Source organism: Lontra canadensis, unplaced genomic scaffold (genome assembly GCF_010015895.1).
Source record: "Lontra canadensis isolate GAN:19392208 unplaced genomic scaffold, GSC_riverotter_1.0 scaffold104, whole genome shotgun sequence".
Taxonomy (NCBI): domain Eukaryota; kingdom Metazoa; phylum Chordata; class Mammalia; order Carnivora; family Mustelidae; genus Lontra; species Lontra canadensis.
Genome location: NW_022631098.1, coordinates 5,279,283 through 5,307,238, shown reverse-complemented (window position 1 = coordinate 5,307,238; position 27,956 = coordinate 5,279,283). Strand labels below are relative to the sequence as shown.

General features: G+C 45.7%; 1 protein-coding gene across 1 annotated transcript; it reads right to left on the bottom strand.

The window, feature by feature from the left end:
- LOC116855533 (dixin) lies at window positions 1–26,509 on the bottom strand. Its single transcript, XM_032838342.1, has 16 exons — window positions 26,246–26,509; window positions 23,307–23,419; window positions 21,694–21,842; window positions 18,273–18,362; window positions 17,111–17,164; window positions 15,487–15,537; window positions 13,324–13,428; window positions 12,849–12,902; window positions 12,283–12,375; window positions 12,132–12,203; window positions 11,262–11,351; window positions 10,760–10,921; window positions 10,245–10,311; window positions 3,006–3,111; window positions 1,914–2,022; window positions 1–690 (listed from the first exon to the last, which is right to left on the bottom strand). Exons 1-16 carry the CDS (start codon window positions 26,266–26,268, stop codon window positions 610–612), a joined length of 1,419 nt encoding a protein of 472 aa, XP_032694233.1. The 5' UTR covers window positions 26,269–26,509; the 3' UTR covers window positions 1–609.
- Window positions 26,510–27,956: the final 1,447 nt, after the last annotated feature.

The following is a 27,956-nucleotide window of genomic DNA, read 5'->3' as shown; positions in this document are numbered from 1 at the left end:
GAAGTATAGCACAACATGGGCAGCCCTTTTTCCATCCAATCAACAATTCAGCACCATCCATGCCCGATCCAAAAACTTCCTGAAGAGTGGGCTTTCATCTTTGGTACCACCTCAGGAGTTCCTCTTGGTTTGCAATAGCTGCAAAGAAGCAAAAAAGCTGGTACCTTTGCCTTGTCTGTGAGTACAAATGCTGGGACTCTGATTGCTGCAACTATTGAGGCCAATTAAAGTAATACTGTAACACACAGGAGTGATGCATCCAATTCCCAGTTTCCAGATAATAGCAGCCATGCCCCGACAGGAGCGGGATCATCCATTCCCACTGGTTAAGGCCTTCGGTTTGTTGTCCTCAGAGTAGAATAAAACACTGTGTTCCCACGGACAAGGAACTCCAGATGAACCCATGGTCTACAGGTGGACAGGGATTTTAAGTACCACATAAGCCAGGCACAGAAACAGTCCTGGCCTGGGGCTGTCACACTTGGAGAAGCTTCTTTTTTGGCAGCACAAACTAGAAACTTCTTTGTGTATTCTGGTTTTAGTCCTCTTTCCTGAGTGAAACAGCCAGGGGGTGCCAAGTTCCATGAGCCCCCAATCCAACACTCAGCATTAATTCTCTCCATGGTCTTCTTCCACCCAGGCGACAATTTTCCCTTCCCACCCAGGGATGGCATCATCATCGTGAAAAACCTAGAGGAAGAAAAAAAAAGCCACAGTGAAAAAATAAGTAAGACAGGAAATCTGTCTAGACGGCTGCTGCTGATAAAACTAAGACCTCAGCACAGAGGATAAAGAACATACAGAGGAAAGCCTTAAGTTAGAGTCTACGTCCCTTTTGTTTCGTCCCTAAAGTTATACCTAAACTTAAAAATGTATACAAATGCATACATATATATATATATAATATTTTTAACATATATAATATGTCATTGTATTTTGTATAATAGATTATGTGCATTATATATAATACAACATATACTATATCCTATTATATTATTATATATTATTCAAATCACATAACATATTCTTATATGATACATATATAGTTTTTTTTAATCTGTGAAATGGTAAAAGCATCTCTAACCTTGCTTTGCTTATAGAGTTTGATTAGGATTAATAAATTACTAATCATACAGCACTTTAAGGTGCTTAGGAGAAAGCAGTAGCATATGTATTACAAAAATGAGAAAGGGTAAAATTTTGGTCCCAGGTATCGTAAAGAAAGGGTTAGAAAGAAGACCAAAAGAACAGGCAGTTCTTTTTATTCATTCATTCAATTTTCTAAGCCACTAATAGAACAGGGCTATTAAAGCATTTCAGTGTGGAAATATTTATGAAATAAAACATGGCTTTAATCACAATGTGATTATGTAAGAACCCAGAACTCTCTTCCCTATATTTGGCAGATGGATTATAAAGAGAAGCGTAAGCTAAGAAAACAGTCAAGGAGTTGAGAATAAGCAGACGTGACTTTCCAGAAGTTCCTCATTTTAATTATCTGAGAAACTACCATCCCGATACACAGTTCCACATATTCATGCCTGTTTGTTTATCTTGCTCAACACAGGAAGCAGAGAAGTTTCTAAGATTTAGCTACAGATAGAGAAGGGACCCCCTCAAGCCAAGCTTCCATTCAAGCTTAGGTCCTTTTATTTTCACTAACAAAACTTTCTCCTTTTTAAAATAAAGCATTCTGTCTCAGTTTGTCAAAGTGATTAAGTCCTTGAACTGAGGAAGCTGCCAGATCCTTGTGCATTCCCTGACCACATCGGTCTAGAGTAATCAGATGGGCCTGAGGCTCTGGGAAACTCCTCTGACCTGGGGAGGGAACTCGGGTACTGGTCGCAGAGGAGGCGGCTCTGGGGTTCAGGAACCAGCAGTAATACCACCCAGGCTCCCCAGGGATTCTGTACCTCCTCTTTGACAGTGCCAAACTCAGGATCCAGCGCTTTGAAGTGGTACCGGTGATTTCCCTCCCGGTCAATAGCTGCTTTAAAATCCTTTAGTGTCACCTCCCCCAACCTGCAACAAAAGGCAAGAGGACTGACGTAGACTGCTTCTCATTAGGCTGGGAAGATGAGATGTTACCTTTAAAGCCAGGCCCCTGCCAAAGACTCTCCAGGCAGAAATGACATGGCCTTGTTAGGTCCCCGTCCCTGGGAACCCAGACAATTCTACAGCAGAGGTTAGGGAGCCACCAAGAGGGAAGAAGAATAGCATTACGGATGGGGTGCTCTGAGAATTTAAAACAGATGTTTGTGTTCCAGCAGCAGCCAGATCGCTTTTGTCTGTTTTACTCTGGAAATCAGACACCATAAGATCTCTGAAATCTAATTGGCTGAACTATCCATACGTCTAAGTTCTCTTGATTTCCTTCTTTGCAACAATATTCCATCTCTCTAGGCTGGTAGAATTAAGTCAGACATCACCATCTTCATCTTTCTAGCTTCAGAAAGCTCCCTGTTAGCCCAGACCAACTAAGCAAACTCTCCAGGAGAGGGACAACCTATTACCTCTCTCAGCTGTTGGTTCCAGAGCTTAAGAAGTCTTCCTTTCAAAGCCATTTATTTACCTTACAAGGGAGTATAAAGGTATGTTTGAAGGTTTTTAACATGAATTCTCAATTGCTTAGATGCAATCATCAAACAGGACAGAGATCGATGAGTAACAGTCCTGGAGGGCCAGGCTGCAACCCACGGCTACCAACAGGAGCTGTTTTGAACCCTTACAAAATGATTTTTCCTAATGCGGAACATAATTGTGCCTCAGGATTGGAAGCACTATTACTGCGTCTGTACTTTGCAGCAGATCATGACTTGTCCCTTACAACGCCACTGGTTAGCGGTGACACTGCAACTAGGATCCCAATCTGTATTCTTCCTACACCATACTGTTCCTCAAACACCTCTCAGCTCGTTCAGTGGGAGGTAACCCCTGAGTCCGCCTCCTGTCACTACTTTGTCCTTTCAAAAAGTGAAAGAGAAACCACAATCCTGGAATCTCACCTCTTTGGTATGTTGACCATGAAGGGTGTGAGTGACCGGTCAGTGAAATAGAGCACTTTCGTGCAGGTGCTGCTGACAGCCGGGGAGCTCTGTGAGTGAGGCAACCCTGCAGTCGGAGAGAGATGCTGAGGTCAGAGCTTGCTCCCAACCCTGCCTCATTCCCAGTCATTCGAAGTGTCCCAGGAGCACGAAGCTGCCTGGAGTCACAGCGCAGCCTCCACACCATTGGAAAACACCAGCCACGTCCGTGGGGTGTGATCCACGGGAAGTCACCCCTAGGGCCATGAAGCCAGAAAGAGATGCTTTGGGCACGGACACTATCATGAGGCCACCACTTCTCACCCATTCCAGGTACTTCTCCCAGGGAACAACGAGGGTCCCGACAGGCAGTGTTGCTTCAGAGTCAAAAGAGGTCAAAGAAGCCAGGCAAGATCTCAACTAAGGGAGAAGGGACACAGAGCAGGAGGCGCAGACATTGCCAACCTGTAGACGGTGTAGAGAACGCCCACGCAATTCATGGAGAGACGTGAGCAGGAGCAAGAACCACAGAGCAAAGTGACCTTAGAAACTCGGATCCCAAGGGACTTCATGCTTCCTTGCGAAAGGAACAAAACCTATCTCATCCCTTAGCTACACAGGATCTGTATGTGTTGGTTCCATGGTTTGTTTGGTTTTTATTTTTTTAAGATTTTATTTATTCATTTGACAAAGAGAGAAAGAAAGCACACAAGCACAAGCAGAGGGAGAGGCAGGCAGAGGGAGAGGGAGAAGCAGGATTCCCACAGAGCAGGGAGCCCGATGCGGGCTGGACCCGGGACCCTGGGATTGTGACCTGAGCCAAAATTAAGAGTCAGCCGCTTAACCAACTAAGCCACCCAGGCCAGGTGCCCCAGTCCCATGGTTTTTAACTCAAAATTCCTTGGTTTGCGTCTTCTCTATGCTTTATACAGGTACTTATTAAAAATTTTAATTAAGGAGTACTTATGATTACGCCTTTAATAGGAGAAAAGACTAATTAGAAATTTTTATCAAAAGAACCAAAAAACAGGGGCGCCTGGGTGGCTCAGTGGGTTAAGCCTCTGCCTTCAGCTCAGGTCATGATCCCAGAATCCTGGGATCGAGCCCCGCATCGGGCTCTCTGCTCAGCGGGGAGCCTGCTTCCTCCTCTCTCTCTCTCTCTGCCTGCCTCCCTGCCTACTTGTGATCTCGCTCTCTGTCAAATGAATAAAATCTTTAAAAAAGAAAAAAAAGAACCAAAAAACAGTAATTACTGTACCTTATAATCTGATTTGTTATAATATTAAAATCTCCATTGCCATCCTATCTCCATATATTTTCTTAACTTATTCTAGGTATTTCAGCATCCTTGTCATACGAGTTTACTCTCAAGTAGATACTGATTGACTCGTAACAGTATCTTTCTTGCTTTTGTGGATGTCTTATAATTTCTTACTGAATATTAGACATCATGTATATGATGGTAGAGAGTGACTTACCAAATATTTATGTTTAGAAATAGGACCACTGCTCGTTCTGCCAGGCCACAGTACTAGGGACAGTTAATCTGGACTGCAATTGAGCTGGGATTGGGATTTTTGTTCAGGTTACCTTTGCGGCACCACCATCTTCAAATCCCTGTAGAGTTATGTTTAGGAGCTGGATTGCTAGAGGGTTTTTCTTCAATGTTCCTCCATCTTCAGCTTTAGACTTTACTTGTGAGCCTGCGCCCAAGTCAATCTCTCTACACTTGTGCCTTCCCACAGCAAGCTGGTGTTGCTTCTTACCCAGTGCTTGGACATCCATCGGCTGGCAATGAGGGGAGCTTCTCTGTGGTCATGACCCAACCTCAGTCTTGAGGGTGGGGCATTAGCAATGGTCCTACTCTTCTTCCCCCAAGAGTAAGATATGAGCCCAAGACAGTGTCCTACCAGTCTCCCAGGCACAGACAGTTCTTTTTTCCTTTTTCCTTCCCTTGCCAAAATAGGTCTTCACCTTTGCCTGAGACAAGGAGGGAGGAGAAAACTGATTCGCTGCCCTTCCCTACTGGCTTAAGGCTTTTGTTCCTTAAAGAATGCTTCACGCTTTTCCTTTCATGGCAGCTGCTCGGGCCTCCACCACCAAGATAGGCTCTCCCTAGACTCTGTCCCCACAACCAGTATTTTTCATAAGCATCCAATGGAGGTCCATAAAGAGCCTGTGAGTGGGTGCAAACTCCCCTTGCTTCTGTGGCCCTGAGGGTTCCTATCCTCTCTGCTTAGCCTTGAGCAATTACAATCCTAGCTGATTTCTTCCCTATTCGTATGGTGGCGCCATCTTCCTCCCGCAAGTGCACCAGTGCTTGCATCCAGTCTCTCCTTGGAGGCACATCTTTGTACTCAAGCTAGTTGGTTGCTCTATGATCTCATCTCTCATGGATTCAAGAAATTGAAAGTTATGATTTCTTTTAGATTACTCAACTTTGTCTTATTGTTAGGGAAGGAGCCTTCTATATCCTAGGCAGAGGTTGGAAATTATTTTTCTTAACTTTTTAAATTTATTTTTATTTTTACTTATTTGGGGGGGGGCAAAAAGGTGATTTTTTTTTTTTTAAAGATTTTATTTATTTATTTGTCAGAGACAGAGGGAGAGAGAGCGAGCAAGCACAGGCAGACAGAGAGGCAGGCAGAGGCAGAGGGAGAAGCAGGCTCCCTGCCTAGCAAGGAGCCCGATGTGGGACTCGATCCCAGGACGCTGGGATCATGACCTGAGCCGAAGGCAGCCGCTTAACCAACTGAGCCACCCAGGCGTCCCAAAAAGGTGATTTTTATTAAAGCATGGGGAGCAGAAAGAGCTACCTAACTTACTTTTTAAAAATAGAGGTAAAATTCACATAACACAAAACTCACCATTTTAACCATTCAAAGTGTATAATTCAGAGGCATTTAATACGTTTAGTGTTATGTTACTGTAACTACTATCTAGTTGTAGAACATCTTATTATCCCAAAAGAAAACTTCATACTCATTAAGCAGTCCCTCCTTCCTAATCTTGGAATCTGTCTGATGTACTCACTGGTTGTTTCTCTGGATCTGCCTATTCTGGGCATTTCATATAAAAGGATTCATGTTTATACCCTTTTGTGTCTGGCATCGTTCACTTAGCGTTTTCAAGGTTCATCCACGTTGTTGCATGTATCAGTGCATTGTTTCTTTTTACATCTGGATAATATTCCATTGTATGCACATGCCAGAATTTGTTTAAACATTCATTGGGTGATGGATGAACATTTGGGTTGTTTCCACCTTCTGGCTATTGTGAATAATGCTAGGTACATGTGTGTGCAAGTTTGTTGTTTTTTTTTTAAATACCTGTGTTTTTAATTCTTTGAGTATATACCTAGGAATGGAATTACTGGATCACAGAGTAATTCTGTATTTAAGTTTCTGAGGAACCACTAAACTGTTTTCCACAGCAGGTGTACCATTTGACATCCCTACCAGCAATGTCTGGGACCTCCCCCTCAACAACATTTATTTTCCATTCCTTTAGAACTAGGGTATCTCACTGTGGTTTTGATGTGCGTTCCCTAATGACTCTTGGTTTTACACATCTTTTCATGTGTGGACTGGCTATTTGTTTATCTTTGGAGAAACGCTTATTCAAGCCCTTTGCCTGTTTATTCCTGGATTTCTTTGTCTTTTGTTGTCAGTCTCTAAGAGTTCTTTGTATATTTGCCTTATCAGATAAATGATTTTTCAAGTATTTTCTCCTATGGCCTTTGTCTTTTCACTTTCTTGATAGTGTCCTTTGATGCAAAACTTTTTAATTTTGATGAAGTCCCAATTTCCCTATTTTTTCTTCTACTGCTCATGCTTTGCTTTGTTTTTTGTTGCTGACTGAGAATCCAAGGTCATGAATATTTTCCATGTCTTCTAAGAATTTTACAGCTTTAGCTCTTACATTTACCTCAATGATCCATTTTTAATTTTTATACATGGTGTGAGGTAGGGGTCCATCTCTACGCTCTACATCTCTACATGTGGATATACTGTTGTCCAGCACCATTTGTTGAAGAGACTATCTGCTGGTCTAATGACCACAGATGTATAGGTTTTATCTTAACTCTCAATTCTATTCCGCTAATCTACTGTATTACTTAATTTTTTAAAGATTTTATTTTTATTTATTTGAGAGAGACAGAGAGAGCACCAGTGGGGTGGGGGGCAGAGGGAGAGGGAAAAGCAGACTCTCCACTGAGCAGGGAGCACAACGCAGGGCTCCATCCCAGGACCCTGGGATAAGACCTGAGCCAGAGGCAGACGCTTAACCAACTGAGCCACCCAAGGGCCACTCTACTGTATTACTTCTTAAATCCAAAATAATTATTATTGCTTTCCCTTAAGAGTAAAAGGCAAGAAAAGAAGTGGATTCAGAGAAAAGATTACTCTTTCAGGAGATCTGGGTGTGATGAAATGGAGAAAGACAGGGCATAAGCCAGAGGGAAATAATTGGAAGGTATTTTGAGACTATAAACATTGCACCTCTCATCTGCCACACACTATGCCATGTTATTTGCACATATTTCACTTAATGCTCATAATCCTTCAAAATTATCTCCATTTCATGAACAAGGAAAGTAAAATTCATATATATTAATTAACTCCCTTGCCCATGATCACACACTCTACTGAGAGCCAAAACTACACCCCCAGATCTGTTTGATTCCATACTCTGTATTTTTCCCACTCTATTTTGTGTCCAGTTTTGGACAAAAAGTTTGAAATGCCATTCTGCCTATAGGGAGATATCTAGTTGTCATTCAAAAATACAGCCCTGGGGTACCTGGATGGCTCAGTGGGTTAAAGCCTCTGCCTTTAGCTCAGATCATGATCCCAGGGTCCTGGGATCAAGCCCTGCATTTGGCTCCCTGCTCAGTGGGGAACCTTCTTCCCTTCCTCTCTCTCTGTCTGCCTCTCTGCCTGATTGTGATCTCTGTCAAATAAATAAATAAAATCTTAAAAAAAAAAATACAGCCCTGAAACTCAGAAAAGGGCTGGGGTTAGAGATTATAAATTTAAAAATAATCAGCACATAAGAACAGCTGAAGGCATGGGAGTAGAAGGGATCGCCTAAAGAAAACATGAAAAGGCCTCGGTGTAGATCTCCCATGGATCCCAGGACAGATCAACATTTAAGGGTTGGAGAGAGAAGAGAAGAGAAGGAGGCGGTGGTGAGTTCACTGGACTGCACATCTGAAGAGGGCAAGCACCTCGTCCATCCTGTTCATCTCTTTATCTCCTGTGTCTAAAATGGGCACTGCATAATGGATGCTTAATAAATATTTGTTGAATGAATAACTGGTTGGTACCGAAGTTAAAGAGGAAAAATATGTGCAGGAGGAAACTATTCAAGAACAGTCAGTGAGGGCTCCTGGATGGCTCAGTGGGTTAAAGCCTCTGCCTTTGGCTCAGGTCATGATTCCAGGGTCCTGGGATCGAGCCCCACATCGGGCTCTCTGCTCAGCAGGGAGCCTGCTTCCCCTCTCTCTCTCTGCCTGCCTCTCTGCCGACTTGTGATGTCTGTCAAATAAATAAATAAAATCTTTAAAAAAAAAAGAATAGTCAGTGATTTTTAGAAGTCAACAGAAGACAAGGTTTGAAAAGTAACCACTTTGGTTAAGGCCAAGAAGGTCAACAGTGATCCAACAAAAAGAACACTAAGTAAGTGGATTTGCTGAGAAAAAGCTGACTGGTGGCTTGAGTAGTGAATGGGAAGAAAGGATGGAAAAAGATCCCATGTAGACTATTTTTTCAAGGTTTTATGTGAAGGAATAAGAAAAAAAAGTCGGTAGGTAGGAGGCTAACGAGTTACACAAGTTTTTTTATTTTCAGGAGAGAGATCTTGTAACTGTGAATACATAAATTAGATTAACTCCCTACATATAAGCAGCTATGAATACTTGCAGTATTTAGGATAAATACAGCAAATACATAAAAGGATTTTTCCAGGAAGGAAGGAATTTATTAGATTTTTAAAGAAGAATTTCCAAATATTTAGAATTATCTGCATTGGCAACTTATATTAACCTAAAGAAAGTCCTGAAGGGGATGACAAAATAAAAAGCTTCTCAAGAAAATAGAAATGAGGGACATCTGGGTGGCTCAGTTGGTTGAACTGAGCCTTTGGCTCAGGTCATGATCCCAGGATCCCGGGATCGAGTCTAGCATCAGGCTCCTTGCTCAGCAGGGAGCCTGCCTCTCCCTCTCCCTCGTCTGGCCGCTCCCCCTGCTTGAGCACACACACTCTTTCTCTCTCTCTCTCTGACAAATAAATAAATGAATAAATAAAATCTTAAAAAAAACCAGAAATGACTGTTTCAAAACAATGCTAAAAAAGAAATTGAAACTAATTCTGGTACTAATATAATTTTTTATTCCCAGTGTAAATCCATCATTCAAGAAGAAAAGGTATCTGGGGGCTTACGTATTATTTTATTTGCCCTACAAAAAATATTTTATCTTTCTTATTGTGCCAATATCTTAAGTGTCTTACTTTAGATTTTGTTTATTAATGTAGCTTTCAAAACTGTGTATGTAACAAATGGTTAGCTTTTTACTATTTGGTTTTTGTAGATTATTATGTACTTTTATATTAGGCCTGGGTAAGCCATAAAAGACAAAATGTAGATATTATTAAAGAAAAAGGTAACATACACGATAAAAGTGAAATTACCAGGCAGGGTAGGTTTCCAGCATGTTTGAAGGCATAGAGCAGATTAAATTACTTCTTCAGCGTGGCCACTAGATGGCGCAAGTCTTTTGAAAGACCCAAGCCCCCAGTTTTAAGGAAAATCTCCAAAGAAATTGAACTTTTTGCCTTCAGGAAGAACTGGAAATTTTCTGTACTATTTGGGACTGTAGGGTGGTTTGTGTATGTTTTTGTTGTTTTATATTCTGCCGTGTTCGGTGTAAATATTTTGATATTGTGTATTTTCCAAAGATATTTTGGAAATATCTTTGGAATATCCTGAGTCAGGAGCATCCTGCACGTGCTAAACGGTACTTGGGGTAATGGTGCTGATGATGGCCGGTAAGTGTCTTCACATCCTAGAAGTAACTCGATTCAAGTATTCCTACAGAAATATGTAAGAGTGAAGTACCACAAGAAAAATTCTACTCTCAAAATGTCAGTAGCAAGAAAAGTACTAAATTTCTGATCTAATAAGCTAGGAGCCCTTATTGAGCAGTAATGAGTACTTACTTGAATTAGGGGGCCAGGACTCCCGGTATTCACTACCTGCTTGAGTTCTGGGTGACTTGCCCCGAACCTGAGGAGTCACACAAAAATACCAAGAGTTATCACCAGCAGGAGAATTTATCCAAGAAATTTAAATCATAAAAATGTACCTGAAATATATACTTTTCTACCCCATCTTCCGCAGTATATAAAATTGGACAATATATTCTAATAAGAACAATGTACATTTATAAAAGGCTCTCTAGTCTCCAATGTAGTTTCCCATATATTTCTGCATCCAATGCCAACCTCATTCAGGGGAGAAGAAGGGCAAGAAGCAGTAGAGAGAGACTCCTGTGGGCTCAAGAACCACACTTCCTTAAACCCTTACGCAATTTCTAGGAGCAAGATGCAGAGTCGGCTCCACTTAGAGGAAAACCTTTGACATGTCTGTTGGCAAAGCCGTCATCTCAACTAAGCTTGATACAACGAAGTTCTTTGGTGCAGGCCCAAGAGAACCGGCCCAGAAAGAGGATTACCCTTCTGTCCGACTTCTTCTGGGTCTCCATGGCATGCAAGCGCTCCATCAGGCTGGAGAGGCCCTGCTCCAGGCTGTCGATGGTGTGATGCTGAGGGTCGTGGCCGCTGAAGCTGCCGCGCAGGCTGCGGAGCGCGTCGCGAACGAGCTGCAGGTCGCTGGTCTGGGGGCAGAAGGGAGGTGCCGCTGAGCTGGCGTGGCCGCAGGACTAACCACATCCCCATCGCTGGGCTCAACACCGTACAGCAGAGGCTCCCAGTCTGGATCTTTTATTTTCGAGGGAGGAGGTATGAATGCTAAGAAATTTTCCTTCACAGAAGTGGACCTATTGTTTGCCCATTAATTATTCATGGCGGACAGCAAGAGTCTCACATCCTCTGCACTCATCAGATGCAGGAATTAGGGAACTGGGGTACAAAAGGCCCGAGGGTACTGGCAATGGTTAGGCCACTGTTCCGGTTTTAGCTGGAAGTGGGGTCTACACACAAATCCTAAGAACCTACCCCTTTGTGAGTGACGGAAGCAGCTCCTTTTCCTGCCACTGGAAGGAGAAAACCATTGCTCTGAGAGTTGTGACTGTTGTAGCTGGTCACCTACGGCAGCAAAAAGTGACGCTTGTTGTAAGGGAGAATTCCAAACCGAGATGTCCTCATCTTTCTTACTCACATTTACCACTTCCTGACACAGTATACCATTGTCTGTCTGTTCATGTCGCTCTCAATTAGAATTTAACCCTCATGAGTGCAAAGACCTTTTTCTCCTTTCGTTCCCTGCTGTAACCCCGGTACTTGATACCTGGTTGGCACTGCTGAATGAGGAATGAGCAAAACGGAAGCCTCGGCTGGGGGACCCCCAACCTTGCCTCAGCCTGGCCATGGGCAGGCCTGAGAAGGCTGCTTCAGCACCTCCTGACTTCACTTCAGCGAGGAAAAGAATAAGAACAAAGACAAATATTTTGGAGCCTGACTTTGTGCCAAGTGGACTGTCTATTTTCCAGATGAGTCATTTCTTTTTTTTTTTTCTGATGAGCCTTTCTTTTTTTTTTTTCAATAGGTCTTATTTCTAAAGCTCAGAAATGAAGCAAATTAAGGTCACACAATGGCAACAAGTATGAAAAGCTGGAATTTGAAACTAGATTTTCTTTGCCTGGAAGCTGCGTTCTTATTTTTAAATTTTTTAAGTTTTATTTATTTACGTGTTCTTGATACCCAATGTGGGGATCGAACTCAAGACCCCGAGATCAAGATATATTGCTTGCATATTGCTGTGACTGAGCCAGCCAGGAGCCCCTGGACCCTGCACTCTAACCCCCCTCACCAAATAGCCTCTTTGACCCTAAAGATGTGGAAGGGGGGCCCGAAAGGGCAGGTTACCTCATCTGCCTCTCTTTTCATACAGTGAGCCAAAAGGACGTCTTTCTGTTCCAGCTCCCGCTCTAGGTCCACCTGCAAGGAAGAGACGACATCAGAAAAAGCTGTCTTCCTGCTGGAGGGACAGGAAGTCAGTGGGGGCCTCTACTCCCACCTGCTGGTAACTGGCCTCAGAGAGCTTCCGGAGGGCTTCTTCCAGCTTGGCCTGGTGCTGCTGGAGGAGGCGCTCCTTCTGCCCCAGCTCCTTCTGCAACAGAGACAGAGCTTTCAGGTGGGTGCAAAGCCAAGGGCGCTGAACAGCTCACCGCTGGCCGGATAAGTTCCACCTGAGCAAAGGAGAGGCTCAAGGGGAAGAGTCCTTTCTTCAAGCCACACAGGAAGACATGCCACACCGTAGTGATCTGACACAGTACAGAGGGTTCTTGGAACAGTAAGGCGGAAGGGAACTAGCATTTGTGGGAGGACCGCCACATGGCACGTGCACGCACGCAGGTTAGACATAAAGGTTGAGACAGAAGTTTGCAGACAACCAGCTCTGTACTCCTTCTCGTAGACATGCTATCTGTTCTTCAGGGTTACGGAATCAAAGGCACCCAGAAGATGTCCTTGCAGAAAGCAGCAATGAGAACAGAGTGTTCAGAGCTCTCTGAACAACAGCAACAACAGACTATCCATAAAAGGTCAAATGGGAATCATTTCCAAACTGATACACATTCTTACTTTATACTCTCCCAAGAGCCTGTTCCGCTCCTCTAGCTTCCTCTGCAGGTCCACCTGCAAGAAGGAAAAGAAAGAATTAACCGGCACAGAGGTATCGCCTGCCACGCCCGGCAGGAAACCAACCACGCAGTAACCAGAGCTGATGCTGGCTGAGAGGGCACAGAGCACAGAGAGCACACGGCTATGGCGAAAACACACAGCTGCTCTCCATTTCTGTAGTAAGATAATCAAATGGTAGCACCACGGTTTTGTCTGTCTCAGCGTGCTCAGAATTGAAGGGCTCGAGGCCAGGGAGGTATGGGCTTTCAGCCGAGGGCAGAGATGACTCTAACAGGAAGTAAGACTAATTGCAGACACGGAGGACGGGCAGCTCAGAAATAAGCTAAGGAGTCAGGATGGCAGATCGAACAGGACTTCATGTGTCCTATTTTGCTCCTGGGGCTCCATGAGGTCAGAGTTCATTCATGCAGCTCACGTTCTGGTTGTGCAGCTCATCTTTGTCCATATTCGCCCTCAGCAGTTCTTGTTTGAGCTGAAGAACAGAGGTGTCCTGTTGGGTCAACCTCTGCTGCAAGGCATCCTGGGGAACAAAAGCTCACTCATTACTGTGGTCCCAATCGATCAATCAGCCAGTCATCACTACAAGTTTTAAACCCCTTACTGAGTATCCAGCAATAGTTCGGGCAAACTAGGAGATGGAAAGAATATGAGGTCTTGCTGTAAGGAGATGAGCAGGGATTCTTCTGTCCCTCTCCCAGATGCTAGCACCTAAAGAAAAGTCCTATCCACTGTCCTACCTAGCTGACTGAAACCCTCTTTCTCCTCCACCTATTACTCACCCCTACCCTCCACTGCCTTCCTGCCAGCATGATGCCAGAGAGAGAGTCGGACCGAGATTCAAATTACCAGTCTATTGCTTGCCTTCATGACGGCGACCATGGACAATGCTCTCTCTTTCCTCCCACCCTGGCTTTCTCATCTGTATCTAGGCTATATAAATACTGAGTCTAGATGAGCTCTTTTTCCTTCTCCTTCTCTGCCAAATCCCCATCTTCTAGAGGGCTGGGCTCTACTTCTGCCTGCCACCCCGGTCAGAGAGAATCCCTGGAATCCCTCTCAGCCTGCTCCCATTGCCTTCCAATGCCTAGTCTAGACCAGGACTGGGATTGTATTTCCATGCTCGGAACTCCTCTTGGACTTATGGTTTCCTTTCCCAGTATCCTATGATCTTACCAGCTTCAGGGTGCTGTCTCTCAGCTTAGACACTCTTGGTTCCTACCATGCCTAAGAACTGTGGGATGTACACACTTAAAAAGATCGGCTAGAACATACTTTTCCAACCATGGTGACCTCACATGGAACTCGGGACTGGAGCTGCACTGCAGTGTGTTTGGCCTTGATTTTCCTCTCTTTACAGAATGCAAAGAAAAATGGGGTGGGCTCTGGAGAAGGTGAGGGTCCGTTCATAAGTATGCTGTCAGCCACGGCAGTACATGCCAAAGGTCATCCAAGATGCGCTTGGCATCAGCAGTTCAGAGAACTTTTCCCAAAGTGTTAGTAAGTGTTGCATGGGAGAAAAGGCACTTCTGTGGTTAATAATTCCAAACTTTTTATGGCAGACTTTCTCAGGTCCTCTAGTATGGGACTCTTCCAGCCTACAGGGCCTTTCTCAGACTCATCTGAGCATGGAACGCTTTGTTTTCTGACATATCTCAAAGGACCAAGGCTATGAAATATACTCTGACTCTGACAAACGCTGTGGAGCTGTGCTCCAGTCTGCCCGTGAACAGGAGTGCAGGGAAGAGGGGAAGACAGCAGCTTAAGAACATTCTTTTACGTTTCTAGGTGTTTATGCAACAGATGCATTCCCAGGGGGGAAAAGCAACATATATTCAAAACTGCTAGCTAGATCACTGTATTAGCAAAAGACTGGAGATAATCTAGAAGACCATCAACAGGAACTGATTACATGATCATGTAAATATATACTGGCATACTATGCAGCCATAAAAAAGATCTAGGAAGGTTTTTATGTACTGAAATAGAATGATCTCCAAGATATGCTACTAAGTGAAAAAAGAGCAACGTGTCAAGCTGTATGTATAATATACTATTATTGGGGGAAAAATCATATACACACATATTTATTGATAACTGTAAGTTACCGCCAGGAAAGAGAACTGAGTGACTGAGTGGGGGGAGGGGACAGGGCTGGAAGACAGACTTTTCAGGGATGATCTTTTCACACCATCTTCACTTCAAGCCATTAAATACTATTACCTACTCAAACACTAAGTAAATTACAATGTTTAAGGGGACATTCTTCTTTAGAACTGAAGAAAACTATAAAAACTGGTTGTTTTTACATATAAAAACTGTGAGGGTGACACAGAGGGAAGGGACAGCGTAACAAGTCGTAACCGTCAGAAATTAGCCTCAGCAAAACACTGGTGTTTTTCCCAACATGTCTCACTTCTCATCCACAAAGTGATACTTCCTAGTATCACTCCACCTGCCCAAGGCTCCTGCAAATGTATACAAGACCCCAGACCCAATTATCCTCCTCCCACCCACGCTCTGCAGTAGACAGGTTTACCGGGTAGAGTTTATTTAAAGGGTTAAATGTCTTCCTTTTTACCTTTATCCCCTGTAAGTTTCTGGCTTCTTGTTTACATTTCAGCAGCTCCTTCTGCAAACCAAATATAGTTAGATCAGATGGCGGCATCTGGGTTGCATCAGAAGCATTACCTCATTCTGTCAGTAGGAACACAAAACTCAGATAGCCATTCCTTGAACAACTAACCCTCTCCTGAGGCAGAAAGCAGATCCGGTCCAGTAAACAGTAAAGGCGGCCTCACAGAGACAAGAACGAGACCCATCCCATCCTTCCCTGTGCTACCCAGGCCCAAATGCGGGTAGAGAAAAGCGTCTTGTCAAGAAAGAAGATACCACACATTCCCACAGACTCTCATTCCTACAGTTAGCCCTCTTCACTAACAGGAAAACCTAATCATGATAATCTAGGTCTCCCTTAACTGAAACACACAATCATATCTTCACGTGCCTATCCCCAGTGTCATGTGTTCCACAAAGGGATAGAGTCCTTCGGATTCTCCAAGTGGGCATTATTCTTTATAAACCAAACAAAGACACATTTAGCCCAATAATGAAATACTAATTATCCATCCCTTACAACAGATTAAAGACACGTATATAATTGTCACTAGGGAAGATTTTAGGAGAGGAACACCCATACTGAAGACCCTGCTCTCTTCTTTCCTATTGCATCACATTAAGAGTTTGGAATTAACATATCTAAAATAGGAAATTCCTAACATGGGCTCCACAGATGGACTTGAAAGTAATTCTATTAAAAATTCAAGTCAGTGAGTGCATGAGCACATACTCATGCATATCCTGGAGAGTGCTAATGGCTTTAGTCATATACCTATGACTCCAAAAAAGTTAAAACCCATTGAACTAGAAGCATTCTGGGAAGAAGTCTTTATAAAGGACCATACTAGACTATGATTAATACTACTGTATCGTGTATTTGAAAGTTGATAAGATAATAAATGTTGAAAGTTCTCATTAAAAGAAAAAAATGTGTAACTCTGTGTGGTGGTGGATGTTAACTATATTTATAATGGCGATCATTTCATAATATATACACATATCAAATCAATGTTATACACCTGAAATTAATATAGTATAAATTATTTAAAAATTATCTTAAAAAGACCATACTGGGGGGCACCTGGGTGGCTCGTCAGTTAAGCATCTGCCTTTGGCTCAGGTCATGATTTCAGGGTCCTGGGCTCCAGCCCCTAGTCAGGTTCTCTGCTCAGTAGAGAGTCTGCTTTTCGTCTCCCTCTGACCCACCCCCCCTCGTGCTCTCATTCACATTCCCTCTCTCTCAAGTAAATGAACTAAAAACTTAAAAAAAAAAAAAAAAAAAAGAAAATGACCATATTGATATTAGACCCATTTTTAATTAAAAAAGAAAAATTATGAAACATTTAAAACACAAAGAAAGGTGGAACCAATGACATGGATACCTGTTACCACCAAGACTCAAAAGACATTATTACGTTTTTGCCAAAGTCAGGACATGTCTCTCTCTTTCAATCAAAGATATAAAACAGACACAGACAAAGTGCTAAGTCTGCATCCTGTCCCTCATACCAGTCCCTGTTCTGAGGCTGGTGGGTGATATTCCCATAATTTTTTTCAAAGGGAAAAAGGCACATGTTCTGACATACCTTTAGGTCCTGATTCTCCTCCATACTCTGATCCAGACGACTCTGGATTATAATCTAAATATAAGGCACAAAGAGATGTCTATGCAGCTACACCGTGAGATTCAGAGGTCATTCATTCAGCAAGTATTTACTATGTACCTTTTCCAATGTTAGCCTCCTACCTGAATACAGAGAACAGGAAACAGCCCCTCCCCTCTGGGGGAAGCACAAGCGGGGGGGAGGGGCAAGGAAAGGACTGTGGATGAAATTCAGACAAGTGCCTGTGTACTAGGTACAGGGGGTCAGAGGAAAAGCAAAGGGATGATAAAATGACTCTTGCCTTGGAGGTAAATTTTATTGTTGCTGTTTTATAGAAAATGAATTAGAGGAGGACAGGAGAGGAATCAGGAAAACCAGCTGGAAGGCTGCTAGCATACTGGATGGAGGACTGAATTAAGGTCCTCGCTTTGAGAAAGGAGAGAAGTGGATGGAAATAATTTAAAGGGGAATGGACAGAGCTGGGTGACCTACCGGACACAGAGGGAAGGGCCAGAAGGATGCAAGGATGATGTTCAGTTTTGGGTATCTGGTGGGGGTCGGTAGCGATCAGAAACAGAGTGCAAAGGGACAAGTAGTTTTGGTGGTGGAGAGAGAAAGGCCGTTTAATTTAGGACTCAAGGTAGTGAGATGCTTATGGGACACGGAAGTGGAGATGATGGGCGGTGGTTACATGCCGCACATGCCAGTCTACAGCTCTGCAGGGAGAGCCGAGCTAGAAATCAGTATCTGAGAAACAGGGTGGGAAGTGCATGACGCCAGGGAGGCAGATAACACCGCCCAGGTGAACAGATCCGACAGCAGGGGCCCCCAGGGGAACTCTGAGCAGTTTCAAAGGGAACTTGAATGTGAGCTCTGTGAGGGTGGGGTCGTAGGTCTGCTTTGTCCTCCCGTATCTCCAGTACCAGGAAGCTGTGCCAGGCATAGTTGGCGCTCAGTAAATTTGTTGATGAGGAGAGGGAGGGAGAATGGAAGAAATAGTCAAAAATACATGAGGAAAACAGGAGAGGTGGGGTCAGGGAAGAGAACATTTCAAGAAGGTGGGGACAATAGAGTCAAAAGCTAAAAGCAAATCAAACACACAAACCGGTTTATCTGGAGTCCAGTCACAGATGAAGGAACTCACCAGTTGTTCCTCAGGATTGACTCCTGGTTCAAGGAGGGCCAGGGGCCTCTCCTGTTCATCTTCGGGTAAGGATCCATTGAGCAGTAAGGCCTGAAAAATCACAGAAGCAGAAAGAAACCTGACTCCCATCAGATGACGGAGTCCAGAGTTGACCTTGCTAAGCTTATCCTAAACTGAAATCACAACTGAGCTTCCCGTGGAAACCTCCTTGGTAATTTTTGGTCCTTTGATACCTCCAATTTTTCATCTTGGGTCTCTCGGGAGTTCCTTTTATCGGGACCACACTTAGGACCCTTTCATCTTCCTGGATGTGCCTGAATCCTTCACTCCAAGGCTCCGTGGCCCCAGCTGCTCAAACTGAATTCTACTACCTAGAAAGTGAACTAAAAGCAGTAAGATTGCCTTTCCTTAGAAAAGTTTACTACAATGAATTATTTAAAACACATTTAGGGGCGCCTGGCTGGCTCAGTCTGTAGAGCGTGAGACTCTGGATCTCAGGATTGTGTGTTTGAGCCTCAGGATAGGTGTAGAGATTACGGAGAAAGAAAAAAATCTTAAAAAAAAAAAAAATACATTTAGAGCACTGACTTGGGTTTGTTGGATTTCTGTTTGTTTTAGTAACTCTGAATTTTTACTCCCTAGGGCAACCTATATAGAACAAGAAGGAAAACCTATTGACAGATGTCCTCCTCATTTCCGCTCCCCACACCAGGCTTTGCTTTAACAGAGTGTGTGGGGGGTGGGGGAGGCACACTGACCCTGAAGGGGAGGAAGCACAGACCCTAGGGCCCTTCACAGGCACTGACCATCCCAAAGCCCCGCTCTAATATTGTACAGCTGAACAACACGGGTTTGCACTGCACAGGTCCACTGATATAAATTTTTTTTTTTTTTTTTACAAAATACATTACAGTTCTGAAAGCATATTTTCTCCTCCTTATGATTTTAACATTTGCTATTCTCTAGTTTACTTTAAGAGCACGGTATGTTGGGGTGCCTGGGTGGCTCAGTGGGTTAAGCCTCTGCCTTCAGCTCAGGTCATGATCTCAGGGTCCTGGGATTGAGCCCCGCATCGGGCTCTCTGCTCAGCAGGGAACCTGCTTCCCCTCTCTCTCTGCCTGCCTCTCTGCCTACTTGTAATCTCCCTCTGTCAAATAAATAAATAAAATCTTAAAAAAAAAAAAGAGCACGGTATGTAATACCGATAACAGTCAAAACAAGGGTTAATCAACTCTTTCTGTTTTCAGCAAACCTACGGTCAACAGTAGGCTGTTAGTAGTTAAGTTCTGGTGGAGTCAAAACTCATACACAGATTTTCAACTGTGCAGGGGGTTGGTGCCCCTAGTCACCTCCCCCACAAGTTGTCCAAAGATCAACTGTACTCATAATCTGTAACCTTATTCCTCAAGAAGACCCCCAAAACTGTATTCTTTAGCACTCACAAAACCTGAACTGCTCATGCAGGTAGGATTACGAGACCTATCAGCTCAGCGGAAGATTTAAGAGTGCGTCCCCTTTTTATATTTCAATTCTGTCCCAATTCAATCAAGAGTTAGAGAGGTTATGGGGCGCCTGGGTGGCTCAGTGGGTTAAGCCTCTGCCTTCGACTCAGGTCATGATCCCAGGCTCCTGGGATAGAGCCCCCACATCGGGCTCTCTGCTCAGCAGGGAGCCTGCTTCCTCATCTCTTTCTGCCTGCCTCTCTGCCTACTTGTAATCTCTATGAAATAAATAAATAAAATCTTAAAAAAAAGAGTTACAGAGGTTAAATCCCATTTCAGTAAATGTAACACTAATTATATCACAAATGATGGTATACAAAAACTGTTTAAAATCAGCCACTGGTTGGTCTATCAAGCACTAACTAATTATAAAATATTAGTAAATCAAATGAATTTGGCTATCCCCTGGAGCGTGGCAAGAGGTGTAAGACAAGTATGACACCACAGGGAGCTAAGGGAGAGCAACATGATGGACACATTAACTCTGTTAGTGGCAAAGTGTTCAGTGGGCTCTGAGGTACGCTAATAAGTCATCAATCCTGGTCGTGGCTTAGCACGCAACTCCCTCACCACTGAAAGAGTTAAGGAGCCCAGTGGATGCTGTGAGCCCCATTGTATTCTATAATGGAACTGAATTCTCATTGTGATCATGTGGCTGTGAATTAAAGCAACTCTGTTTGCAGGGAATATTAGGGTGCTGACTTTCTGCCTGTCAAATCTCTTCTCTTTCTATCTAATCTGCCATCGAATTTCTCCCAGACTGAAAAATGCAAATTAAACCGAAAGCCAAACGGATGAATATCTGTGTTCATATACTGCGAACCATCCTGGGAAAGAGCTGGTTGGGTGTAATCCCAAAATTAGCACATATTAATTAAACCAGTCCTTGGTGGAGTGGCAGATAAGAGATCTCAAAGGCAGACATTTAAAAAATAACAAAGCCAATGGGGAAAAATCAACAACTCTCCTTGGGAATGTTTAGGCAGTAAACATTCCTCCAACCCTTCTCAGCTCCAGTGGCATACATTATGCAAACTGTTTCTCCCCAGCACCAATCTCCTTCTTTCTTTCGGCACCCTTTGTGTCCCCACCCTGCTGCTGGCTGGCTGGGAGCACGCCCTCCACCACCTACCGGCTGCCAGAGCCACTCACATAATGTGTGCTTTGTTTACGTATCCATAAATATCTGACAATTCAGAAGCAGGGCCGTTCCCAGCACGAACAGAAAGGAATATTCCTAGGCAATTTCAGGGTCATCAGCACATGACAAGGGCTCCCCCCAAAAACAGGGACAGATGCACAAAGACAGAGGATTGGGGGGCGTCACTCAGGGTAGGAACTAAGTCAAGTGGGTCAGTCGGCCTCAGGGAGAGATTTGCCGAGCTGGCACGAAGGCATAGAAAAGACTGAAGGGCTTTGTTGCTCGAGGAAAACCTGTTACCTGATCATTATGGCTTGGTAACCTCTTGGAAACGCATTAGGAGGGAGCTAAATCCCTCAGCTAGACTCAGATGGAGAACTGCCGCATTATTGGCCCTTGTGCTCTTCCTGCGAGAGAATTTCTAGGAACAAATTCTAGACTGTTCCCACTGCCAATCTCTGGCGAAGGCCCACGACTGCAGGTCCGTAGCTGTGGACAGGTGAGACCCGCCTATGAGCAAAGAGCCAGAAGAAGGGTTGGGTAATGGCTCCCAGGCTTGCAGAAATCCCAACAGCTGTGCAGTCAGCGAGAGTCCGCAAGGTCCATTTGGGAGCACCCCTACAGTAAGAATTTTCTGCTCTTCGAGTACTACTCTGTCTAAACTCCCCATTCAACTCTGACGTCATACGAAACTGAAAAATGATTTTCAACTGATCCTCGTGACTTAAAAATAAGCATCAGTCGGTGACTGAGGATAAACCACACGGCAAAGAGCTACCTGTAATCCTGATATCATTTTCTTTGCTTCCTCCATTTCTTTTTCCAAATGTTCTTGTTGTTCCAACAGCTGTTCCTCCCATGAGGTCTCCAGGTAGGTTCCAGGGCTGCCCGGGCGCCAGTCTCGGGAGAACGGAGAGTCTGTCTCCTCTGCAAAATGAAAGGAGGGAGTACAGTTCATGCTGAAGAAGAGTTTCCAGCAGAAAGCGTTCACAGTCCCCCGCGTTCACGGGTTCAGGTCACCTGCCTTCCGAGCCTGTCTGCAAGACGCAAACGGGACTCTCCACCAGGTGGGGCTGCGAGATATAAGGAACTGGGCTATGAACTCGGGCTCCCGCGGCTGGGGAAACAGATCCCCCACAGAACCTTTAAGAAGTAAGAAGATTCCCTCCTGGGGAGTCTTAGTATGGGACACACAGACCCTATTCTTAATTCTCTGGAACTGGCGTCCCTGAAGCTGGATTCTGCCAGGTACAAAGACAGGAGCTGCCAGTCGCAGTGAAAACCAAATTCTCGGTTGCTGTGGAGCTTCAGAGGGGAGGCTCCAAGTTCATATTCCTTTGCCCGAAGCCCCCTTCACCTAGGACGCTGTGTGAGTCACACAGGAACCAAACTAATGAGAGTACACGTGCACAAAGTATTCAATCTCGCTCCGTGGGTTCGTTTTCTTTTCCTACGTTTAGGGTCTCTTTGCTCTTATTTCCTTGTCTGTTTTATCCCATCTAATTGTGTGCTCGGCTATTAAAAATGCATTCCGGAATTCAGAAGGGTATAAACTCTCCGAGTAAGTGTCTTCATTCATAAGCGTGAATGTAATAAGGATAATTCCTCTGGGTTGCTGTGAAGATTGAATGAGCTGAGCCACGAGCAGGGCTCCGCCGTGCCTGACCCAGAGCTCTCACTCAGTAAATGCTCTCCCTCCCCAAGGCCCCAAGAGTGTCTGGATCAGTCACAGGAATGACTCTTCGGTGCTAATTCCAGGGCTAGAGGCAAGAATTTAAGTCCGGTTTTTCTTCTGAGGGTTTCAGTTTCATTACAACCCTTACAGATGAATAAAACTCTATTGAAATCCCATGCTTCTTGTATGCTTCCCTCTCTGTTTACGTGAGAAAAAGGAGAGCCTGAAACAGAGGAAGTCTAAACAAAGGGGACCCTTTGTGGTCCCTTCTGTGGCTGTCACACCAGCCTCTAATGTAGTCCCGGTCTTTATACTCTCACAGACACCGCAGCTCGTACTGTATATTCCTGGTTCAAATGTAAGGCAAGGACTTACTGACATTATTTCTGTAACAGAGGGATAATAAAAACTGTTGACTTGAATAAGGCTTTGGATTGCCCCAAAGTCATATCCTAATTCACAGCAGCCGGCAGAGCAATGGCCCATCTACACTGTTGTAAGATTTTTGACCGTTACGACATCCAAAGTGCTGTTCTCCAAGAGGATAACCACGTTCATTGGCTCAAAGTCATCAGAGCCCCTAGGGCTGACCCAGCACGCACAGACTACGGAGAGGGAGAAGGCCAGGGAGTTTACAGGTAGATAATCAGGACCCCCAAACACTTCAAGACGAGGGCTGGTCCTTAAGCCTACCCAGGCGCGCTGACATATAGTACCTGTTCTGTTCTCTATTCCTTCAGCGGGAATCATCACAAAATCTGCCTTCTCCTCCGACTGAGTTATAATGGATTCGCTCTTTGCACTGTGGATAGGACTGGGTGAAGTCAGGCTGTGATGGAAGGAAAAGGAAGAGAAACAATTATTATGAACGATTGTTTTCTTAAAGATTTATTTATTTGGGAGAGAGAGCGCAGTGGGGAGGGAGAGAAAGTCTGAAGCAAACTCTGTGCTTGGTGTGGACCTTGACGCAGGGTTCGATCTCATGACCCTGAGATCACGATCTGAGCCAAAACCAAGAGTTGGATGCTTAACTGACTGGGCCATCCAGGAGCCCCTGAGGAGTTGTTTAGAAGCCAACTGTCATAATTTATCCCAGAGACATGTTCGGATTATCTTACTCCTACTGTCTAACGTAGTCCCCAGCCACAGTAGGAACAAATGTTTGTTGAATGAGTGCAGGATGAACTTACTGAATGAATGAAATGAAAGATAAGTGAATGACCCAGTCTTAGGAAGTCTTTTCCACAGCAAGGCTGCCCTTGAAGCCTAATTCACAAAGCACAGATTTACCAGGATGGGTAATCTAGCATCTTAAAGAATGTCAAGTTTTATTTTGTTTGCTCTTTTTTTTTTTTTTTTTTTTAACTTACCACCACCACCTGCTCTACCACCATTCCTGGGCCCAGATTCAAATACTGATATAGTGTGTGTCTTAGTAGCTTTGGGAGCTGGAAGGAAAATCTACTCACAGAAACAAGCATCACCAGCAGAGTAACATGGCAGATCAGCTCTAGGCTGATCTCAAAAGAGGGGACAATGCTGAGGGTGATTCACGGTGAGAAACTGCTGGGACTGTGGACAGTTGCCAGGCTGGGCAAAAAAGCAGTGACACATCAACAAGGACAGGAAGTGACAAGGAAAGGGGGAATCAGAAGGAAAAGGGGAAAAGACCTGATAGGGAAAGGGAAAGGTTTACTTGATTGGACCATCGAAGAGTTATTCAGATCCTGCTATACTCTTTGCAAATTATCATCAGAAATCTCTCAACAATTCTTAAGTTCTGCTACAACTATTAGCCTTGGAGGGAACCGCTGAGATTTTCGGGGAAGATGAATTTCAAAGCTGCAAAACAACAGCAACTCCACAAGACAAGATGGGAATGCGAGGCTGACATTTCCATCCGACGAGGAAAAGGAATCTGAAGGGCCTTTCTTCTTCGCACCGCACCTTGAGAACATCAGCTCTGAAACAATCTCAGGGGCTGTGGGGTCTCCAGGCCCGGCCCCCTCTCAGGGATTCTTTACAAATCCATCACCCAGACAACAGTGAAAGTGTCTAAGACTCACTGACCCACTTAATGTGCCCCTGAAGTCTCCCAGGCTAATCCTCACAGCCTCGATCAGGAGTTAACGTTTTGTCTTCCTAGAAACCAGGAAAAACAAGAGCTGAGCACAAGGGGTTATATTCGGAGATTTCAAAAACCTCGAAAGCAGTTTGAGGACTAGTGTCTCTTCTTCTTCGTTGTCCCAAGTTTAAGGGCTTTGGTGGGAATGACCTCAACCACTAATACATTCTCATCCTTATTAGAACCTTAGAAAACAATTTACAGTTTTTTGCTTCAAATTAAGGAAAGTCACTTAACCCTATCTACAGATCCATAACCTGAGTAGACAAGGGGTAGAAAGGTGGCGAGAAGCGGTATTTAGAAAAGATAATTGCTGATCCATCTTTCACCACTTAGGCCATCTGATTTCCAGGCCAACAGGAACTAACTGTGGGGAGGGCATTAGTGTAAGGGCATTCTGTCCTCATAAGAATAGATTTATGAGTATTCAGGCCTCTGCATTCCCTTCCTACAGAAATGGGGACCCACTTGCAGAAAAAGGCCTGTATTAGCTGCTCCTCTTTGAGAAATGATAAAATGACACTTCCTTAGCTGACAAGGTGCTATGGTTGACACGTTCCACTGCCTGCATTTGGCTGGACCACAGTGGGTATGTGTGAGACGCAGGGGGGTGGGGGTGGGAAGAGGAGTGTGAATCCAGGATGCTGGAAAACTGCTTGCCCGAAAGCAGAGACGCATGCTCAGCTCCACCTCCCCCCTCTTAAGTGAGTTGTCTCCCATATAAGGGCAGAAGGAGGCGGATGTCTGCATACCCAACCCCACCGGGGGAGTGGCAGCGCAGCCAAAGGAAAACAACATTTCTTTCTTGAATTTGAGGCTGCCAGCGAGTGAGGCCACAGAGAGGTAAGACCATGAAACTAGGTGGCCAAGTCAAAAGAGAAGGACCCGTGGAAGAAAAACCCTGAGACTCAGGTCAGAGCAGCAATCTTGCTACATCCCCAAGAAGAACCTCTGAGAGGAGGACGGGGCATTCAGTCAACTGCTTCAGGTCAAAGAAAAGTATTTTAATGCTAATTAGTTAGGTGGCTTGGGCTTTTCCCCATGAGCTCAGAACCCCGATTCAGTAAACAAGTAATGCCCCACCTGCCATCATAATCCCCTCAAACCAGGGAACGGACTACAAATAAGATTTGACTGATTGATTTCTTAATTCCCACAAGTCTGACATCTCTCCAGTCTTAGGGTCAGACAAATGATCCCGCAGCAAAGTCCAAATCAGAGTAAAATCAATTTTTAGAAAATGGTAATGGGTGATAAGAAAGCATCCTGTTTACTCCTGAAGTGCCCTCCCACAGCAGAGACAGGACAAGGTGAAGGGCCGCTCCTCCCGCCCCTATGCTGGCTCCAGTTTCCTAAACCCAGTGTATTTTGTACTGATAATCCCAGACCAGCAGCCTGTCCTTCGCAGTACAGCGCCCCCACCCATCCCGGTCCGTCTCTGGCCAAGAGCATCCTCCAGTCCTGGCCCTGCGCCCGCCCATGCCCCCCCCTTACCCCCACACCTCCAAAGCCAAAGTGGCTTCTGCTCACCATTTCACTTGCGTCCCTCCCATGGTCCCCCTCCTGGCTGCGGCTTCAGCGAGCCCGTTTCCCCGGGTGAAGCGGGAGGCTGGGAGTCACGGCGCTCCCGAATTCGGGCATGTCTCCCCGCGCTGGGGCCCGCAGAACCACTCCACGGGCAGGCCGGCTACCAGAGCCGCTGGCCCCGACCGCGGGAGAGAGTCGGAAGGGCAGAGAGGCGGGCGTCTCGGTCCCGGGGTCGGGGATGCTCCCGGGACTGAAGCGCGCGGTCCCGGCCGCTCAGACGCTGCAGCAGCCCGGCCTGGGCGGAAGCCGCCTCCCCTCGCAGGCTGCGGGTCCCCGGCGGCGGCATCTCGGCGTCTGCGGCCGCGCGGCTCCGGGCGTGCCCCCGGGCGCGGGCATCTCACCCCATCGCCCGCGCGGGGTAGCGCTGCCCGCGGCTCCCGCTGCGCGGTCGGGCCCCGGCGGCGAGCGTGCGGGCGCCCCCGGCTCCAAGCCGCCTCCTGCCCCTCCCGCGCCTCCCGCCCCTCCCCTCGCCGCCCCCGCTTCCAGGCTGTCAGCGCCGCGGTCAGCGCGGGGCTCGGACCCGGCACGGGCGGGGCGGGCTGGGAGGCCGAGCGGGAGCCCGAGCGGGAGCCCTGCGCTCGGGCAGGGGCGGGGCCGCGGACGCCGAGCCCCGGGGAGGGGTGGGCACCCCGGGGCTGGAAACGCCCTTTCCGCACCGACCCCTCCCTTCGCGACCGCGGAGGTCGGGGCCGGTGTCACCCGGCTCCTCGCCTGAGCGGGGGCCTGGCCGGGTGGAGACTCAGGGTCGTGCCCGCAAACCCTCCGAACGCCGTTCTCCTCCAACCTTCCCCCAGGCGTTGCATGTGTTCTCGTTTCCCAACTAAGGATCATTTTGCGTGGACACAGTAGGAGGCCGGCCCGAGGTCTACGGAGCAACAGGCAGCCAGGAGCGGGGGGCCACCTTTCCCATCTTATGAGCCGCTCCCCGTTCAAAGTCACATCGCTAGGTCTCCGGGCCTTCATGGGTCACTGAGCCATGAGGTGACCTCCCCTGAGGAAGGGGGTGGGCGACAGAATGTTCCAGAGCCTCCTGGGTCCCGTGAGCTTACTGAGGAAAACCCAACTGACCCAGCATCCCAAAGATGTAAGTGAGACGTCAGCTTAGAAGAAAATGACAAAAAAGCAGGAAGGAGCGACAGACCCGGAAATGAGACTCATTACCTGACCCCTCTCCCAAAATAACGGTCACTGCCCACTGCAGCCCGATTTCCAGGGGGTCCCTAATTTGCAGTGTCACAGCCCCTACTCCAGTCTGAGTTCTCCTGCCAGAAAGGAAGGAAGCAGGTGTTCTCAGGAAGACATCCAGACTTCTCTCCTCTAGCACTCCCTCTCTCTAGCGCTCTCTCTCTCTCTGTCTCTCTCTGTCTGGCTCTCTCTCACTTTAACTCTGGCAGGCACAAAAAGTGAAAGGCCTGTAGCCATGCAGGAAGCAACAGATCTCATTATAAATGAAATGTCCTTTGACTCTGTACCCAGTGATAGCCTAAGCAGCAAGCAAGGAAGAAATGGTTCAGATTCTCATTACTAGCACACCTATTGCCCAATGGGTACAGGGTTTCCTTCTGAGGTGATGAAAATGTCTTTGAACTGGACAGAGGTGATGATCACACAACATTATGAAGATACTAAATGCCACTGAATGGTACATTTTAAA

Bases quoted from the DNA above. Each gene is read 5' to 3' on its own strand.
- LOC116855533 (XM_032838342.1), bottom strand. From the start codon at position 26,268: ATGGGAGGGACGCAAGTGAAATG. The intron at 21,843-23,306 runs GTACTATATGTC...TTCATTTTGCAG, and splicing joins AGGAATAGAGAACAGAACAG to AGGAGACAGACTCTCCGTTC. The intron at 11,352-12,131 runs GTAACCTGCCCT...TTGCTGCCGTAG, and splicing joins TGAAAAGAGAGGCAGATGAG to GTGACCAGCTACAACAGTCA.